Raw genomic sequence first — 20,263 nt, 5'->3', positions numbered from 1 at the left:
CAGGGTGATAAATATGGATCTATTTCATTTTTTTCTGCATGTAAACATCCACTTGGACCAGCACCATTTGCTGAAGATGCTGTCTTTTTTCCATTGAATGATTTTGGCTTCTTTGTCAAAATGCAAGTATTCATAGGTGTGTGGGTTTATTTCTGGTTCTTCTGTTCGGTTCCTTTGATCCACCATTCTGTTTCTATGCTAATACCATGCAGTTTTTATTACTATTGCTCTGTAGTACAGCTTGAGATCAGGGAGGAGATGCCTCCAGATATTATTTTGGAAATTCTAGGTATTTTGTTTCTCCATATGAAGTTGAGAATTTTTCTCTCAAGGTCTGTAAAGAATTGAATTGGTAATTTGATGGGAATTGCATTGAATCTGTAGATTGCTTTTGGTAAAATGGCCATTTTTACTATGTTAATCCTACCAATCCATGAGCACGGGAGATCTTTCCATCTTCTGATATCTTATTCAATTTCTTTCTTCAGAGACTTGAAGTTTTTTTCAAACAGTCTTTCACTGGCTTGGTTAGAGTCATCCCAAGGTACTTTATGTTATTAGTGGCTATTGTAAAGGGTGTTGTTTCCCTAATTTCTTTCTCGGCCCTTGTGTCTTTGGTATACAGGAGGGCTTCTGATTTTCTTTTTAATTTTTAGTTTTTATATTAATCACAGTTTATTCACTTTGTATCCCATCTGTAGCCCCCACCCTCATTCCCTACCAATCCCTCCCTCATCTCCTCCCATGCTCCTCTCCAAGTCCACAGATTGGGGAGGTCCTCCTCCCCTTCCATCTGACCCTAGCTTATGTGGTATCAACCAAACTGGCTGTGTTGTTCTCCTCTGTAGCTTGGCAAGGCTGCTCCCCCATCCAGGGGAGGCAGTCAAAGAGTTAGCTACTGAGTTTCTGTCAGAGACAGTCCCTGTTTCTCTTACTAGGGAACCCATTTGGACACTGAGCTGCCATGGGCTACATGTGCGTAGGAGTTCTAGTTTATCTCCATGAATGGTCCTTGGTTGGAGTATCAGTCTCAGAAAAGACCCCTCTGCCCAGGGTTTTTGGTTCTGTTGCTCTCCTTGTGGTTATATTTCTTAAGACAAGGTTGTGCTATGTATCTCTCAATGGTTTAATGTTCACTGTCCACCCTTGTTTCAAACTCTCTCAATTCTTCTGCATCGGTCTCCTGATTTGTGCAGTTGTTGCCACCAAATTAAGATGATTCATCACTTTTAATGGAGCAGATAACATTTATAAAATATGTTGTTCTCAAAATATCTGTGGTAAAGGATTAGGTCCACTTGTATTTATAGGCATGTAGAATAGCACTTTATAAAATATAAAAACCATAGCATAAAGCAGCTAAAACAGTTTCTGAAGACAATCTGCTCTGGTGATGTTATCTCCTAGTGGACTACACTTTAAAAAGCACAGGCTTAGAGTCAGGGAATCATGAATACAATCAACGTTTTGGAGGACGGAACGATGGCTCAGCACTTACAAGCACTGGTGGACCATACAGAAAGCCTGGGTTCCATTCCTAAAAACCCATGTGGTAGCTCATTATGGTCTACAGCTCAGCTTCTGGAGATTCTGATGCACTCTGCTAGCCTCTGGGCACCAGGCACAAACATGATGCTCAAACGTATATGTTGGCAAAATACTAATACATATAAGATAATGAATATATAAAGTTTAAAAATATGTAGCAATGCTTTCATTGCTTAGAAGTTTATAGGAAATCAGTAAAAAAGTAGGTTTAATAGGTGTTTTTCTAAGTAGTGAGAAGAGAAGAGTTAATTTTGATCTTTAACTTTCCTTAGAGACCTTAATCTCTTCATAGGTGTAAGTGATAACTTCTAAATAATCAAAAACAAAAATAAGCAAGCAAAATTTCATGAAACAAAAAAGGGGTCGAGAAATAAATTGTGGGTTGTTTTGTTGTTGTTTTGTTTTTAGTTTGGTAAAAATATAATTTTGCCACAAATGATCTAAAAGTTGTTCAGTATTTTAAATAAACTACATATAGTGTTTGAATATAAATATTATTCGCCACTGAGCTCTTCCATTTCCTTCTCTGTAACACCTGTCATGACACTGTGGCATGCATCAAAGTAGGCCATGTCCACACAGAGGAGAATTTCCACGTATGAATGTCAATGAAATTTCGTTTTCCCTTATCCCTTCATTTGCTCAGAGTCATAGCTCAGGTCATTTGCTTCCTTTACATGTATGACTTGATTTTACAGCTTTTGCCAGAGCTATTCTTAAAAGGAGAAAAGTGATACAGATAAGCAAATACTGAGGGCTGAAGGCTGATGAAGTGAGACAAAATTTGCTTCAGTGTAAGTTGCCTCATTAAGTGAATAAGGACATCCCTGCAGTGATGAATTTGAAAGCGTTTGTTAGAGTAACAGTACACTGCTATCATCAAATTGATGTGGTCAATTAGACATGTGCATTTCATTTGAGCAAAGTTAGTAATTGGCAGTGAAGAAATTATTTTTTTTTCTTTCTGAGTTTTGATATTCCCTTATATGCCATTAGTGAGGTGAAAAGGCAGTAATCAACACAGAAGCAGCCTGGGAAATTGTCTCCTAAGGAGCCCCTGACCCCTGCGGACAGAAGATCGTTTTCTGTGTTCACAGGTGAAGTCTGAAGGAGTCCCTACACCCAGGCCACCTGCAGTGTTGTTGCTGCTCAGAACTCCAGTCACATGACTAGCTGCTATTATCAAGAATTCTGATCAAACAGAAAGGCTTCACACACCACATATATAAATATGAAATGGAAAATGGAAACACCCTCGCACTGATCTCAAGCCTTTTCCTTAGGGCAGCATTTATTAATTATCAAATTGTGATGATTTGGTGACAACAGGTTTCTTCCATTTGTGAGCCCTAACAGCATCAACCATAATATTTATGCCTTTTTCGTCACTGATAAGCATGGCTCTAATTTATCCTCTGAGTTGAGCTCAGCGCTCAGCTGTATCTTGTAGATTATATAATACCTTAAAGTATCCAGTAGCTGTGAGATACCAGTAAATGTATCCAAACATTCACATTTTATTTTAAAGTAGTTTTTGCCATTCAACGTGATAAGTTCAAATAAAATTGGCTGCAAGTGTGTTTTCCCACAAAATTGAAAAATACAGCCAGTACAATTACAAAGAAAAGCTAAATAAAAGCCACACACCATCACCACGTGGGATGTTTTCAGAACCCAACAGTGTTCCAGAATGCTAAACACTTTATAAGTAGTGCTTTGCCAGGAACTGGAACCAGCTGTAGGTCCTCCTTTCACAACGTACTGTTCAAAACAAAAAGGAAACTCACTGAATGTAAGCTTTGGTTAGAAAGACCCAGAAATCTAAGGCAGGAGAAACAAAAGGAAGACAATTGTCATATTAATAATTACACTATGTTATAACAGTTTATGGGGCTTGCAGGTCCGGCAAGCCTGCTGAATATTAATGACTAGATTGATTCGTCAACATATTAACACCACTGTCAGCCGAAACAGCACACAGGAGAGGTGTTAGGCTTAGTCAGAGAATGCTTCAGCATGCTGCCTGGGTGCCAGGAATGCAATCACAGTTGATAAAGTAAAGTGAGTTATGTGAGTCAGAACCTCAATGGGGGGTCAGGTTAACATTTTAAATTGATCTCAAATTAAAATTTTGTAACTATGTTTAAGTTTTAGAAGAGCCTTTCATTGTATTCATTAAAGAGGGATTTGACAATTGTGAGCCTGTGGTATATGATAATTTGAAAAATGTCCACCAGTAGAGTGAGGTTTTTTTTTTTTTTTTTCTTTTTTGGACCCAACAGACATTATAGCACATTTATGCAATGGAATACTACTTAGGTATTAAAAACAAGGAAATAGTGAAATTTTCAAGAAAAGATTATCCTGAGTGAGGTGACCCTGAAGTAGAAAAATACACATGGTATATACTCACTTGTAAGTGGCTATTAGACATATGATATAGGATAAACATCAGTAGTCCTAAAGAAGCTAAACAACAAGGAAAACGTAGGGAAGATTTTTTTTTTCTGCTCTCCTTGTGGAGCTCCTGTCTCCTCCAGGTCTTCCTATTTCCCTCCTCTTTCATGAGATTCCCTGCACTCTCCACAAAGTTTGGCTATTAGTCTCAGTCTCTGCTTTGATACCCTGCAGGGTAGAGTCTTTCAGAGCCCCTCTGTGGTAGGCTCCTGTGCTGTTCCTTGTTTTTGCCCTCTTCTGATGTCCATCCCTTTTACCTTTCTGAATGAGGATTGCTCATCTTACCCAGGGTCCTCCTTCTTGCTTAGCTTCTTTAGGTGTACAGATTTTAGTATGATTGTCCTATATTATGTGTCTAATATCCACTTATAAGAGAGTATATACCATGTGTGTCTCTCTGTTTCTGGGATACCTCACTCAGGATGATCTTTTCTAGTTCCCACCATTTACCTGCAAATTTCATGATTTCCTTGTTTTTAATTGCTGAGCAGTATTCCATTGTGTAAACATACCACAATTTCTGTATCCATTCCTTAACTGAGGGGCATCTGAGTTGTTTCCAGCTTCTGGCTATTACAAATAAAGTTGTTACGAACATGGTTGAGCAAATGCCCTTGCTGTACAATTGAGCATCCTTTGGATATATGCCTAGGAGTAGTATAGCTGGATCTTGAGGTAGCACTATTCCTAATTGTCTGAGAAAGCACCAGATTGATTTCCAAAGTGGTTGTACAAGTTACATTCCCACCAGCAGTGGAGGAGGGTTCCCCTTTCTCCACAACTTCTCCAGCATGTGTTGTCACTTGAGTTTTTGATCTTAGCCATTCTGATGGGTATAACGTGAAATCTCAGGGTGGTTTTGATTTGTATTTCCCTAATAGCTAAGAGTGTTGAGAATTTCTTTCTTTAAGTATTTCTCTGCTATTCTGTATTCCTGTATTGTGAATTCTCTGTTTAGCTCCGTATCCCATTCTTTAATTGGATTACTTGATTTGTTGCTGTTTAATTTCTTTAGTTCTTTATATATTCTGGATATTTGCCCTCTGTGGTCTAGGGAAGATTCTTCATTCTCATTCAGAAGGGCAAAGAGGATAGACATTGGAAGCAGAAGAAGACAGGGAACAGGACAGGAGCCACCACAGGGGGCCCCTGAAAGACTCTACCCAGCAGGGTATTAAAGCAGATGCTGAGACTCATAGCCAAGCTTTGGGCAGAGTGCAGGGAATCTAATGAAAGAAGGGGGAGATAGTAAGACTGGGAGGGGATAAGAGCTCCACAAAGAGCAACAGAGTCTCCAAAATCTGGACCCCAGTCGGTCCTGCACAGACTGATGAATCAACCAAGGACCATGCATAGAGAGGACCTAGACCCCTGCTCAGATGTAGCCCATGGCTAGTTCAGTCTCCATGGGTGGCCTTGTAAGGGGAACAGGGGCTGTCTCTGGCATGAACTCGGTTGCCTGCCCTTTGATGACTTTCCCCTGGAGAGGTGGCCTTACTAGGATACAGACAAAGAGGATCCAGACAGTCCTGATGAGACCTGATAGGCTAGGGTCAGATAGTATGGGAGGAGGACTTCCCCTATCAGTAGACTAGGGGAATGATATTTTTAAAAATAAAAAATAAAATAAGAGAAAATATGTAGGATTAGAAGGACCCAAATAAGTTAGAGACTAATTCAATGAGCAGAAGCACTTCTGTGTCTCAGCTGGTGGAACAATTCTAATCTAAATGGAGGCTCATTAGTGATCTTCATGTGTGCCCCACTCTCTCTTCTCCTGGTGACTCTCATCCAAGAACAGTCTTCTTCGCTTATGGTACTTTTAAACAGACTCTCAAAACAGATCTAACTTGGTGTTCTGTAACTGTTATTAAGTTTGCGTTACCAGCACAGTGCACACTCCTGTAATCTCAGAATTTAGGAGTCATGGACTGGATGTTGAAAGCCAACTTGGGCTCCAAAGTAAAACTATACAATAGTGATGTTGCTGCTGGTGCTGGTGGTGGTGAGTGATGGTAGTGTGCAGCCAATACCTCCTTCATTTTAAACATATTCAGTATGTCACATAGTTGATTTGGGGACAATGGGTAGAATCATAAGTAACTGGGCTTTAAGGGTTTAACTCATTCTTATAGATGTTGCCAATATCTCATATTTCCCAGTTCTGCAATTAGAAATTAGGGGGAAGAGGACTGAAAAAAAAAAGAAATTAGGGGGTAGAGGACTGAAAGATCCAAATAGGGGACTTAGTTTCATTTGGCTGAAATGTTTTCTTACCAGGATCACCCATTGCTCTAAACTGTAACGCTTTAAGGAATTGTTTATGTAATCTGACTTGGTTACTCTTACTATCAGCATTTTCTGCTAGAAGTTAGCCTGAAAGCCACACTGAATCTTGATCCTAAAATACTGAGCAAGGTATGCTTCAGAATAATATATTCTTAATGTTTTTTCTTATATTATTCTCCACCTATTCTGTGGTCCACGGGGACCATAGTAACCCAGCTATTAACCAATTTCAATGTTCTTGTACCTTTAAACCCTTGCAACACAAAGTCTGTTCTAAAAGCCAACAATCCCAGCATTGGCAGGGATCCATGGACAGATACATACCTTCTGCAAAGCGGTTTAGCAGCCAAGTTCAAACCCTGAGCATACTAGAAATCCCCAAGGCACTTCTAACTCCCAGTACCTGTCTGGACACTCCTCACCTAGAGATTTTTACCTTTCTCTGGTATTCATGTTTAGGAACATAACTCTCTTAAAGGATTTTAGGTGCAGTGGAAATAGAGAACAATCTATGAGAGAAATATATTTATGTTGCTATCTTAAATTTTGAGTCAGTCAAGCATGAGTTTGATAACCTCTGTATGCGTGTGTTGAAACAATTCATGGTTTCCAAGATTGAGTTGCCAATCTTCAGAAAAAAATAAGAGATTGAATGCGAAGCAGAGTCACCACTGAGAGAATACTTTCTACAGAGGAAAGAACGGAGAGCAGGAAAGCCATTGACTTGAGTCTCTAAAGGTCTTACACTTCATTGGATTCCGGTAATTGACTCGCGAACGAGTGAGATGATGATTTCCAGTGGCCTTGTTAGCTGCTGGCAGCCTCTGGTTGCAGCCCCTGAGAGGAGCTCCCCAGTTCGTGTTGCTGGGCAACGGCATGCTGGGTTGAGAGCTAGAATGTGAAGGGTTGCAAAACGATTTTTAAAATAAACACACAAGTTCCCATCAGCGTGAAGCCAAGCAAAGGGAGAAAAGTAGTAAGCACTACATTTCAGCAGTCAGAGGTAGAGTTGAAAGGGGCTAGGGGTGTACCACTGCCTTGAAGAAAAGAGCTTAGAGGGTGGGTGGTGATGGCGCCATCAAAAAAAGCGTATCTCTGAACTGCTTTCTAATCTAAAATATCAACCTGAATAGGCTAGGGGTGGAAAATAAAACATGTTCTATCTAGAAAAGAAAGATGAGCACTGGTATGCTGTAAGTCCCTTCCTTGCTGTAAATTAAACACTGTTACAAATATCCTCAGCATGGTTCTGAATTTATGACCATAGTCACTGTTGATCCTGTGATCCGTTACATTCTCCCCAGCTGTGGCACCCCATCATCCATCATAACTGAACATACAGACGATACACAATCAGTATGGGTGCTAAATCTTAGAGCTGAGAAAGAGGGCATGTAATACGTTGATTAATGAACTGAAGCTACCAAATGGCATTTTAGCAATTTTCGAAAACCTTAAGTTTGGATTAATCTATTGTTTTAGAGACTCATCAAGTTTAGTGAAAAATGATTACCCCAATTGTCTGCCCTCAAAGGAGCTAAAATTTTATGGAGAAAGAAGGATGAACTTGCCATACATTGAGCTGATAAAAGGACATGATGAAAGACGGAGATAGGATTTGATGGGAGATGTATATGCTGGTTATTCAAAAGTGTCCATGACAGATCTTTCCAGATGTCCGTCAGTCTTTATATGCTTTCCATTTTCTACAGTATTGCTGGACAACCTGTCCACACTCAGAAGTTGTTATTCACATATTTAGTGTTTGCTTTGAAACATAAAATGACTAAAATATGGCTGTAATTTCAAGTTTAATTCTGTGCTTTGATACCAGAAGAAAGTTGAATCTAAATACCTTTATTCATGGAGCACTTATTTGCCTATTAAACACAAATCCCTCAGCATCTTTGTATATCCTTCAATTTCATCTTCCTCGGATGTTCTTCTGTACCTCCCCATGAGCTCCACAGAGCTTTAGCTGTCCTGACAGTTTTCAGAGGATCCATTCTGTTAAAAAATGAGTATGTGGTAAAATTCTACTGATGTTTTAGTCTCTCATGTGATAGAGTAATGAGAAAAATTACTGGGAAGAAAGTTGTAAGCCAGGAACTTATAGCAAAACAAAGGCAAAAAACAAAAACAATAAAAAGGTTAAAAAAAACATTAGATTTTAAAACTAACCCCCCTTCAATTTTCAGGAAAACACAAATGTATGGTTATAGGCATTTTTGAAATAACCAAAGTCTTTGATCATGAATGGGAAATGTAAAAACTGAAATTTATATCATACAATTGTTGATAATGCTCCCATAAAAAGGAAACTGGAAAAAACTCCCCATATTTCTCTAATATGGCTACCTAAAATATGACAGTGGACTCTTCATGGGACTGAGCTTATCAGTAAAAAGAATAGAATTGCTAGAATAGTGTCAAGACTGACTATAAGAATAAATATGATGGGGTGGTTGGAATGTAATCATGACAATGCAAACAAACTGCCATGTTCACTGCAAATAAAGCACTTGCTTCCCAGGTTGTCCTTATTGTCTGCTAGGACAGACACAGTTAGGGGAGGAGGGTGTAAAGGAAGTAGATAGTATAACATACTTCATTGCTTTGACCCTTGAAGAAAACCAGCTTTTCAAAATGGCATCAGCTTGTCACTCCACACAGGTTAAAAGCCTGTACTATGTTACAGCATTCCTCATGCCCTGAGAGCCTGTAGTGTAAAATAATTGTCTTTCTGGTTTTGTGGAAGGAGGTGTAGGATGTCTACATATTCTTTCCTTGTAGGTTTCCAGGTTACACTCTGAACCCTCAAAGAGTCCCGTGTGACCTGTAGGTTCTCCGTGGCTTTCCTCTTCTGCCTGGGCACCAGCACGCTGCTTTTCCATCTGATGTCCTACCCTCCTAAACATGTTCTCTGTCCTCCACTTTGCGTTTTAGAGGGATTCACAACGTGGCCTACATTTGTATCTTTCTCTGCTACTTTCTCTCTGCACATCCTCACATTCTAAAGCCATGTCTTACACCGCTCCTTCTAGTTCAGCATTCAGCCTTTTTAAAAATATTTTTTCATGTGATGAACTTCTATATTAATTCCCTCACCCAACTCCTTCCAGATCTTGTCCACTTTCCTATTCACCTAACTTTATGTTCTTTCTCACTTTTTTCAACAACAACAAAACCCTGAAAATCAAAACAAATAAGATAAAAAATTATACCAAAACAAAGTGAAACAGAGGTACCCACACCCTCCAAAATAAACCCAAACTAACATGGAATCCATGTTGAACACCTACTCCTGCCGCATGGTTTCTGTCCTGGAGTGTGGTTGATACATCCAAGCCTACTCCCCTGGAGAGAACGTATTTCCCTTTCCCAGCAGGTATCAGTTACAAACAGCTTCTTGGTTAAGGATGGCAGTTTGTGTACATATCTCCCTTTTGGTGCTGGGTTTGTGTCTGGTTTAAGGATGTGCAAGTCCTGGGCCTGCTGCCATAGTCTCTTTGTGTCCACATGTACATCAGTCCTGTTGTTTGTGGAAGATGCTATTTCCTTGAAGTACTTCATCATCTCTGATTCTCACAATTATTCTACCTCCTCTTTTATGTAGATTTCTGAGTCTTGAGGAGAAGAGTTTTATTTATTTATTTTTAATTTTAGTTTTTTTATATTAATCACAGTTTATTCACTTTGCATCCCAACTGTAGTCCCCTCTTTCACTCCTCCCAATCCTGCCCTCCCCCCCTTCTCCTCCCATGCCCCTTCCCTGGTCCACTGGTAGGGGAGGTCCTCCTCTCCTTCCTCCTGACCCTAGCCTATCAGGTCTCATCAGGACTGGCTGCATTGTCCTCCTCTGTGGCCCGGTAAGGCTGCTTCCCCCTCAGGGGGAGGTGATCAAAGAGCCAGCCACTGAGTTCATGTCAGATACAGTCCCTGTTCCCCTTACTAGGCAACCCACTTGGACTCTGAGCTGCCATGGGCTATTTCTGTGCAGGAGTTCTAGGTTATATTAATGCATGGTCCTTGGTTGGAGTATCAGTCTCAGAAAACACCCCATGCCCTTATTTTTTGTTCTGTTGGTCTCCTTGTGGAGCACTTGTCCCCTCCACGTCTTTCTATTTCGTCCTTCTTTCATAAGATTCCCTGCACTCTGCCCAAAGCTTGGCTATGAGTCTCAGCTTCTACTTTGACACACTGCTGGGTAGAGTCGTTCAGAGGCCCACTGTGGTAGATACGGACATCCCAAATTAGGGCTGAGTACTCCAAAGTCTCTCACTGTTTACATATTGTCCAGTCGCTGGTATCTGTGTTAATTGCAGTATACTTCAAAAATTAAAAATAAAAACCCTCTCTTATGAGAGTTTACTGATGCACTGCTCTGTGGGCATCAGAATATGTCATTAGTAATCATTTTATTCCTGTATTCCTTTAACAGAAAAATTGTAGTAGAATTTTACTTAGGGGTTATGACCTATTGAATCTTAGGTTCATGGCCCCTTTAGCAGTTTTAGGTATAGGTTTTATCTAATAGAACAGGCCTTAAATACAATTAAAAATTATTGGTAACTACAATTACACTTGTGCCATTATTGCAGCATCATATTTTCCAGACAGGTCACTGTTGTAGTTTGATGACTTTGTAACTGAATCATATTGATGATTATTTTCTCCTCCAGTAGCATGAAAAGTACCTTTCAACACTATGAATGCTACTCGGAAGGAGTAAAGCTTGTAGTTGGGCTCCAGTTTGGTTCCTTGATGTTCGGAGATATAACTAAGTTGTGTCTTTAGCAAGAAGGCTTTACCATAAGGCTCTGGAAAGCAAGCAACAGCCTTGGCAATAGCCTGTGATGTTCTTGGGGCGATCTACAGCTCTTGTTGAACTAACAGCTCAACAAGATTTTACTTAGTGGCATAAGATGTCAAGCTATGTCATTGTTTATATGGTGAGTTCATGTAGAGTCCTTTCATACGCATATATGTTTTAGGGAATCCAGAGTTAGTGGGATTTTATATGCCTTTTCATCTAAGAGGCCATTAGCATTAGTTGTCCCCTCCCATATTCCCTCCTACATACCTTGCCCTTCCATTTCCCTCCTCATTTAATTCTCCTAGTTCTTCTTTATCTCTTTATAACACTATATTCTATTCCACCTTCCTTGGAGGAACCCTCTTCACCTATGGCCCTTTGTTAACTATTTAACCTCTTTGTTACTCTGACTGAAACACTCATATCTAAAACTTAACACTAACATCTCTCCATAGAGATACTTGCTCATCCATTGTTATCGCTGCTCTGTTCATCATAGGCAGAAATTGGACATAGCCATGATATCAATCAACTGATGAGTGGATAATGGAAACTTAGTACACATATGCAATATACAGTAGGGATTATTCTGTTTTTAAGAACAATGAAATTTGCAGAGCCACCTTGGCCTTCTGCAGGCCCCTCTTTGGAAGACTGTTCTCCCTGGAGTTTCTATTTTGTCAATGCCGTTCCCTTTTCTTCTCTTTGTCTTTCTGTGTGTGTATGTGTGTTGGTGGGTGGTGAAATATTCACAGTAGTGTCTGTTGGGAACTAGAACCAGGGAGGACATGGAGGTGCCCTTATGAACTCTCAGTAACAGATGAGAGACAAATACATCCTGAATCCATTAAGAAGCTAACCAGTGTGGGCTTATGGCTAGTGTACTTTTGAGTGATCCATGATTGAAGTGAGAGAGATACTAAGGTGTGTAAAACAGGCCACAGTTGCCTAAATTTCATAAAAGGAGTGTTGATGCAGAATTCATTCACCAAGAATCTCAGACTATTTCTGACAGATTCCTATAGTAAATAACTAACTGGTTTTAAACATTTAGAAAACAAATCTTGGTCTTTAGAGGAAATGACTAAAGTCAGTATTTATAAGAATTGTTTTACCAGCGATCTCTCATGTCATAATAGCTACCTTCTTTTCAAGTAGGATATGCAGATTGGGAGAGAAAGTAGCATCAAGGACGATATGTCTTGATCACAATAATGTATGTTGTGAGTTGGGAAACCTCCTATGATAGTCTGTTGCGGATAATCAAGTACGAACTAGACGGAAACTTTGCAGTAGGAAAAATGTGCTCAGGAAATAATGAATACTCCTGGTAGTTAGAAGCATGATTTAAGATATAGCCAGAAAGTTCTAAGTTCTAAGTGCTGTGCTTTGTCAAAAAAAAAGTTCTAATAATGAGATTACATATAGCAAATGGACTTTTTCATGTGGAAGGGTAAAAAAAAAATGACAAAATGAAATCCTATCATATTCAGAGTATTCTCTGATGGCTAAACTGTGGGCCTCAGTTACAACGAAACATAAGAAGCCTTGAATTCAATATTCAAAAGTGGGCTAGAAACAGAATGAAGAATTTAATGTTCAGGGTAGAAAACAATTATAAAATTGTGAAATGATGACATCATTGGTTACTAACAGCACACTTACAGAACAATATGGCTCCCATGCGCTGTGCCCTGTAACACACAGCCTGTGACTGGATGTCCAGGGCTACAGCCTCAGCACATTGCTTCACAACCACCTGACTCTGACCAAGCTGCCATCTTCCGGAACTTGGCTTGTCTTTTTTCCATTAGAAGTAGAGATTGAAGCCACATCTCATAGGACTATTACTATACTAAATCAGACATGAATGCAACCTTTTGAATAATAAAATCTTTTACTCCTATGTCATATGAAGAATGCCTGTGTGCCAAAAAGAATGCCTGCATGTAAATCAAACTGGCCACCAATACTGAGCAAAATTTTGCTCAAAATGTTAACAAGGATGTTAGAAAAGTCAAGTGACTACTAGAAGTCTTTGTAAAATGACTGCGATCTAATAGACTACTAGAGCCATTGTTACATAGGAGGCTGAGAGAGACTGAAAAGCTGCTGTATCCAACAGCTTCTCCATCTAAAACATCTAAGATACAAATAGGAAAGTCTAGGTAACTTAGGAAAGAAAAACCCTTTTCATTGAGCAGAAAGCTAAGAGTTGAGTTGTCAGTTTGTAGTCCCTGCAAGACAGGAGTGACATGAGCCAGTGACTTTAACATTGCAGCTGGATTGCCAGCTTCTCAAACTAGATTCCAACAGGTGTTACTTAGAAAATATTCAGTAACAAGACTAATAAATGAGTAATTGATACATACATATGATATATGCCTTCGTTTTTTAAATTCATTTGTGTGTGCCTGTATATGCCACTGTGCACAGGTGCTTTTAGAGACCAGGAGAGGGAGTGGATCTCCTGGCACTGGAGGTACAAGCAATTATCAGCCACTGAGCATGGATGCTTGGAGCAAACTTGAGTCCTCTGGAAGAACAGATGTGTTCTTAACTGAGCCACCTCTCCATCCCCAAGTGATAAACTGTTTTGGTTTGGTTTGGTTTGTTTTTTTTGCTTTTCAAGACAGGGTTTCTCTGTGTAGCCTTGTTGTCCTGGATTCACTTTATAGACCAGGCAGGCCTCAAACTCACAGAGATCCGCCAGCCTCTGCAAGAGCTGGGATTGCAGGTGTGAACTATCATGCCCAGATGTGATTAAACTCTTATTCCCAGTTATTTTATCAGCTTAGGTATGGCTTGTCAATAGAAAAGAGGGGGCAGTGAAGGGAGGGAAAGAGAATTTTAGAATCTCTTTTGAAATATGGATTTGCTTCTCAAGCATATGACCTGAAGTCAAGATTCAGAAACTGTATAAAAGAGGTAGGTGTGGCATTGCACACAGGCACACATACATATACACACGTATGCACAATTGATTTATTGGAAGATATTTTGGGTCATGCAGTTAAGGCTACCTTTTATGGAACTTCATTAATGAAATTGTTTTGAGCATTCCCAAGGAGTATTGATAAGGAAGCAGTGGTCTCAAAACCAGAAATGAACTTATTTTACTGAGTAACAAAAGACGGTAATGTTAACTGGAAATTCGTACATTTGTGGGGTTTTGGTTTGCATTCTGTTTCTTAGGAGCCACAGAAACACATTTATCCGCACTCTACCCGACTACCTCTCCCCTTGCAGCCTAAAGTGCTTTCTCTCAGAAGTACCTTGCTGCTTTGCTGCGCTTATTCAGGTCACAAGGGGACTGTGGCAGGCAAGCCCAGGATCATATGCTCCATTCAGAACAATTTTCCATCTTCACATTTTCCATTTCCCTGTAGACACTTCTAGTTTCTCCTCTGCCAGGACTTCCCTAGCCATTAGGCAGTGTGGTTCACCGCTGGGGCCCATTTGGACACAAACCAGACCTTTTGTTGAGTTACTGTACCCCCACCTTCCTAATTATAGAATTCAGGGCAGAATGAGTGAATTAATAATGTGTACTTATGTCCTGCGGTGCTTGAGGAAGTGTAATGCTGCTGAGTGCCTACCGAAGAACACAAGCGCTCCCGTCACCCCTTGTCCTCCATTTTTGCTCCCTGACTTCACAGCAGCCGGAATGGAAGGTGCACTTTTCTCACCAGCAAGTAAATCATATGAATGGATATTTTAAATCCTGTGCCCAACGCACTGTACACTGAGAGAACTATACTTGCAAAAGCTCACAGAAAACACACGCTTGGGCTCTGAAACTGTACTAAGTATGGTGCTTCCTCAGGCACCCTCACCACGGCAGGGTTGGCAGGCAGAGGTGGCCTTTAAATGTGTGGTGTTGCATTTAATTTCCCTAATCAAAAAGTTGGTGTCAATTGTGTAGCTCTTCAGTGTAGGAAAACATTATAAGTATCAGAATCATAGGGAAACTCCTAGATGCCAAAAGATTCTAAGACCTAATTTCCTTTGATTAATAATAGAAGATTTTTTTTCAATGCAGTTTATTCAGGAACCTTGAACAATCACCTGACCCTGGGGAAAGCCAGGCCACAGCTTTAATAGCCTCTGGGTAGCCAACCCCAGCGTGCCACGTGGGCAATGCAGATAGGTCTACATACATGGAAGCAAGCCAGATCCTCAGCCTTAGCCAAATGTGGAGTTGTTCATGATAGAGAGCACTCACCATCAGGAAGGTGGAAGGAGGAAACCAGCTCCATCTTTAAGGCGCAGCATTATGCAGCTCTCTACAGTTCCCCCTTTTTGTTTTAGACGCATCAGGCAAGAGTAGAGGTCTGATCTCTGATATTAGAAATAAATTGGGACTTTGTGCTGATGTTCATTTAGGTGTCATCCACCCAAAGAACATCAGACCCGTCCGATACCTTTTTCTCAGAGGCGGGACCTGGGGCATCAACCCGCATGCAATCAGACATGCTCTTCTCTGGGTCAAAATTTTGAATCTATTTAGACTGACTGTTGCAGTTTGTTACTTTGGCCCTTTTGTCAGTCTGGATTTTTAAGGCCATACAAGTTGGTATGAATCAGACACTGGAGATCTCCAGAACTTCTGTATTAAAAATTGGCAATCGGGGGAACTTTGGGGAGTTAATTATAAGTTTTTCAAATATTAAGGCTTTTAGCTGAAAAATCCACATGTCAGATTTCAGGCCTGGGGCAGGCTAGAGGTCAGAGAAGCCCCAGGACAAATGCTGGTATTGTTTGAATGCTTCCCTTTGAGGGGGGGGGCCAATAAAGTGAAATACAGAAGTTATGAAAATGAGTCCAAAAAGGAAGATTGAAATGAACAGTGAAATGTGGCGGGGGTAGAAAATACAGTCCCCAGAGGTTAAGTGCAGAAACTGCTCGCACATGTGTTAGTTAGGTGCTTTATGCAGCACTTACATAGAAAAATCACCCTTTCTTCAAAATCCTGGGCACAGGAGCCCTACATAGGCAGGGGATGAGACTGAACAGTGATTCTAACTCTTCAGAGCACAATACTTGTCTTGTACTAGGAATGCAATGGTTGCCAATATAAATCTTAATTTATTGTCATTTGAAAAAGCAAGAGAAAAATTTCAAAGATAAAGTCATTTCCTAAAGAACTGTATGTTTTTAGGTTACATGTATGCTGAGACATGATTCATGTTGGGCTGTGTTTTTCCTAGAATATATGATGTCCACATATGTATACTTTAATCAACTGTTTCACTTATTTTATTTTGTATTTGTTTCAAAACTGGATCTCACACTGTAGCCCAGGCAAGCATTGAATGTGTAACAGCCTTGCTGCCTCAGCCTCTTGACTTACCAAATCTAGCTAAGTGAAACCTGCAATTCCTTTTATATCTATTCAAATATTGGATTCATTTTATGAGAAAATAAGCAATTTCATCACCTCAATTTCATCTCTTCGTCTTATCATATTTGTTAAAGACATCTAAAATTACATATATTAAAATTCATACATAAAAGAACAGCCCATGGCAGCTCAGTGTCCAAGTGGGTTCTCTAGTAATGGGAACAGGGACTGTCTCTGACATACTCAGGGGCTGGCTCTTTGATCACCTTCCCCTGAGTGGGGAGCAGCCTTACCAGGCAACAGAGGAAGACAATGCAGCCAGTCCTGATGAGACCTGATAGGCTAGGGTCAGAGGGAAGGGGAGGAGGACCTCCCCTATCAGTGGACTTGGGGAGGGGTATGGGAGGAGAAGAGAGAGGAAGGGACAGATTGGTAGGGGACTAGGGCAGGAGCTACAGCTGAGATACAAAATGAATAAATTATAATTAATAAAAAAATAAATTAATTAAAAAACATATTACAAACTACCCAAATTTAAATTCACATTGAGCAATAAATTAAAATACTTACCCCATTATTTCCAGCTTGATTTACTTTTTATCCAAAACAAAGTGAAGACTGAGGCTTTAGGATTCTCAGGTAATTAGTTTCATGTTTTACTGTCACCAATATGCTGCTGTTTACATCTCTAGAACAGCAGATGTGACCAAGACTAAATGAATTACATATTCACTACATGTTTGTAACTATTGTAACAATAATTTTAACAATTAATTTTCAGCCATTGATCTTATCAATAACTTGCTACAAGTGAAAATGAGAAAGCGTTACAGTGTGGATAAGACCTTGAGTCACCCTTGGCTGCAGGTAAAAGTCATCCCTGGATTTTCTTACTTGGGTGTGCTTCCAATTATTCACATAAGATTTTGATATTATTCTTAGAAATCTTTTATCATGTTTATACAGGTGTAGTTACCCTAACATTATTTTTCCAAAATGTAGATGACTTCTTGGGATTTAGTAACAGCTCAGTGTTTTTAAATATCCCTCTTTCTACCAGAAAGACTTGATAAAGGCATACACATGCACACAGCACATACCCAGAGTCCACCTCACACACACACTATATATATATGTATGTATGTGTGTATGTATGTATATATGTATGTAAAGAGTCATATGAGAACTCAGAAGACCAGATTTAGAAAGCATCTGTATACTGAATCCTGATACATGACCCAATAGATGCCCATCTGCCCATGCACTAGTCTCATTTGGGAGCTGTATTTCAAGCCTCAGAATACTATGCATGAATATAAATACATGCCAAATGCAAATGTCTATGGGTGTGCACTCTCTAAAATATTTGCTATTTCCACATTGAATGTTGAGGTTTAGGAAATGGTATTTTGAGCTAATGAAGAATTACTTATTGCTGTTACACTGCAAAGCAGTGTTAACATTCCTAATTCCTTGACTACAAGCATTAATTATCCACGCCTGGAGCCATGGCATCTTACAAGCAGCCTGTACAGTCTAAGGTTGAGCAAATGGGATGCCTTGGTGCTGCCTGGGGTGTGGAGGCAGCAGTGAGAGAACACAGGAAAGGTCATGTCACGGACTGTGAGAACTGCCAACATAGGAGAAGCATGTCGAGTTGCAGTGATCTCTGTGGTGAAATTTTTAATTTCTTCTGCAGGACTATCAGACCTGGTTAGATTTACGAGAGCTGGAGTGCAGAATTGGAGAACGCTATATTACCCACGAGAGCGATGACTCGAGGTGGGAGCAGTTCGCGGGCGAGCAGGGCCTGCGGTACCCCGCACACCTGGTCAGTCTGAACACCAGCCACAGCAACAGTCCTGAGGCTGACGAGAGAGAAATGAAAGCCCTCAGTGAGCGTGTCAGCATCCTCTGATTCCATCCTTTCTGATCTGTCAAAACACTGTGGAATTAATAAATACATACGGTCAGGTTTAACATTTGCCTTGCAGAACTGCCATTATTTTCTGTCAGATGAGAACAAAGCTGTTAAACTGTTAGCACTGTTGATGTATCTGAGTTGCCAAGACAAATCAACAGAAGCATTTGTATTTTGTGTGACCAACTGTGTTGTATTAACAAAAGTTCCCGGAAACACTAAACTTGTTATTGTGAATGATTTATGTTGTATTTAATACATTAAACCTGTCTCCACTGTGCCTTCGAAAATTAGTGTTTTTCCTACCAGAGCCTCAAATTGGTAAGAGCCAGCACCTATCCATGACATCATTATATATGATGTGCCCCATTGATGGTGGTGGTGTACGCAAACTTGAGGAGTAGAGAATTTGCTGGTGTTCTGTGAGCAACTGAAAATGCACAGGTTGCGGGGTGGGGAAGGAATATGAAGTCCTAAGATTGAGCTGCATGCGGACAGTTTCCTGTGTGGCTCCCAATCTGCTGCTGCTCTGGTTTGCCTCAGTGTATTTAAACTGTCTCAAGTGCACCTCAATACGTGGAGCTGCTGCTCCAAGCCTAAAGGCCTTAGAATGTAAACTGCTATACATGTCAGATGCACTTCCTCATTTCTTACAATACCAGCCGTATTAAGGAAAACCAGCACCTCAGCAAATGTTGGCCTTTTATGTATTTTTCCATAATAAGAAATAAATATTCTTCTCAACATCGGTGTCAGCCTAATTGAATTATTTTTACTTATAGTTTGTGGCCTTCTTTTTAGGACAGTGAAGTCTAGAGGTGTGTTTCACAAAGAGCATGAAAAAATGTGCCATGGCTTGCGATTAGGCTGTGCACACCAAAGTGTCGTGAAGCATGTTTCTAATTTTGAATCTTTATTCACTTTGATTGCATGAATGTTTTGCCTTGCATGTTTTTCTGTGTGTGATGTGCGTGCCTGGCCCCTGTGGGGTATGTTGGAAGAGGGTATCAGCTCCTGTGGGACAGGAGTTACGGGTGGCTGTGCGCCACCGTGTGCGTGCTGGGTTGAACGTCCTGTGCTCTCAACCACAGCACCATCTCTCCAGCCTGCATATCTTGCGTTTATATCTTTTATATCATTTATATCTTGATATTTCTACCTTTCATGCTACCTAACTTAATTGCAAAGGAGGCTTTTAAGAAAAACGTTAATGAAGCCAAGCTGGAACTTGGACTAGGAAGCTGCATGTTACAAGTTGCAAACTCAGTGTGGCTTCCTGACTGATCATAAACCAGAGACATGTTTGAAGACTGGTGCAGCTTTATTGTAGGGGATATAATTAATAAACTACAAACACTGAAAAAACAATCCGTAAGAGCATCCATGTGAACAGTATCAGTCACCTAGAGGAGGGAATGCTGGACTGCGCTGACCAGACAGAGTACATGAAGTCAGGGGATGTGGATTTGTGCTCTTCTTTTAGAGAGGTGACACCGGTACACTACATCACGGAAAGAATGCATTTAATTAATGCTTCAAGGAATGAGTGTAGAAAGGCAATTGAATAAATCAAAGTGTTAAGACTGAATTATTTTAATTTAGTGGAATGAAGAAAAATATTTGATCTGTTCAGTGTTTAAGCTCTATGTTTTTAAGTAAGTCTGAAAACTTTAGCTTCTACATCTGTTGCGTTAGGAAGATTTGGTATGATATAAATTGAGTGTGTGTGTGTGTATGCATCCATACATGTCCATGTAAACACTCATGTACAGTGGCAGCATGCAGAAGCACATAGATGTCGCATTGGGTTGACAGACCAGAACAGGTTAACTAATTAAACACTGAGTGTCATCACAAGATGAACAGCACCTTTCCTGTGACAAAATGT

The 20,263-nt window shown here is 40.2% G+C and overlaps 1 protein-coding gene across 2 annotated transcripts in view; it reads left to right on the top strand.

Moving 5' to 3' along the window:
* Positions 1-19,119, top strand: part of Prkd1 (protein kinase D1) — a 352,137-nt gene extending 333,018 nt beyond the window's left edge. For both annotated transcript variants that reach the window (XM_060387453.1, XM_060387452.1), the window contains 2 exons: positions 17,236-17,321; positions 18,154-19,119. In XM_060387453.1, coding sequence (XP_060243436.1) covers positions 17,236-17,321; positions 18,154-18,372 — 305 coding nt within the window. In that variant the 3' untranslated portion in view covers positions 18,373-19,119. The remainder of the gene's footprint in view (positions 1-17,235; positions 17,322-18,153) is intronic.
* Positions 19,120-20,263: the final 1,144 nt, after the last annotated feature.

This window comes from Meriones unguiculatus, chromosome 7 (genome assembly GCF_030254825.1).
Source record: "Meriones unguiculatus strain TT.TT164.6M chromosome 7, Bangor_MerUng_6.1, whole genome shotgun sequence".
NCBI lineage: Eukaryota > Metazoa > Chordata > Mammalia > Rodentia > Muridae > Meriones > Meriones unguiculatus.
This window is presented reverse-complemented; position numbering and strand designations above follow the sequence as displayed.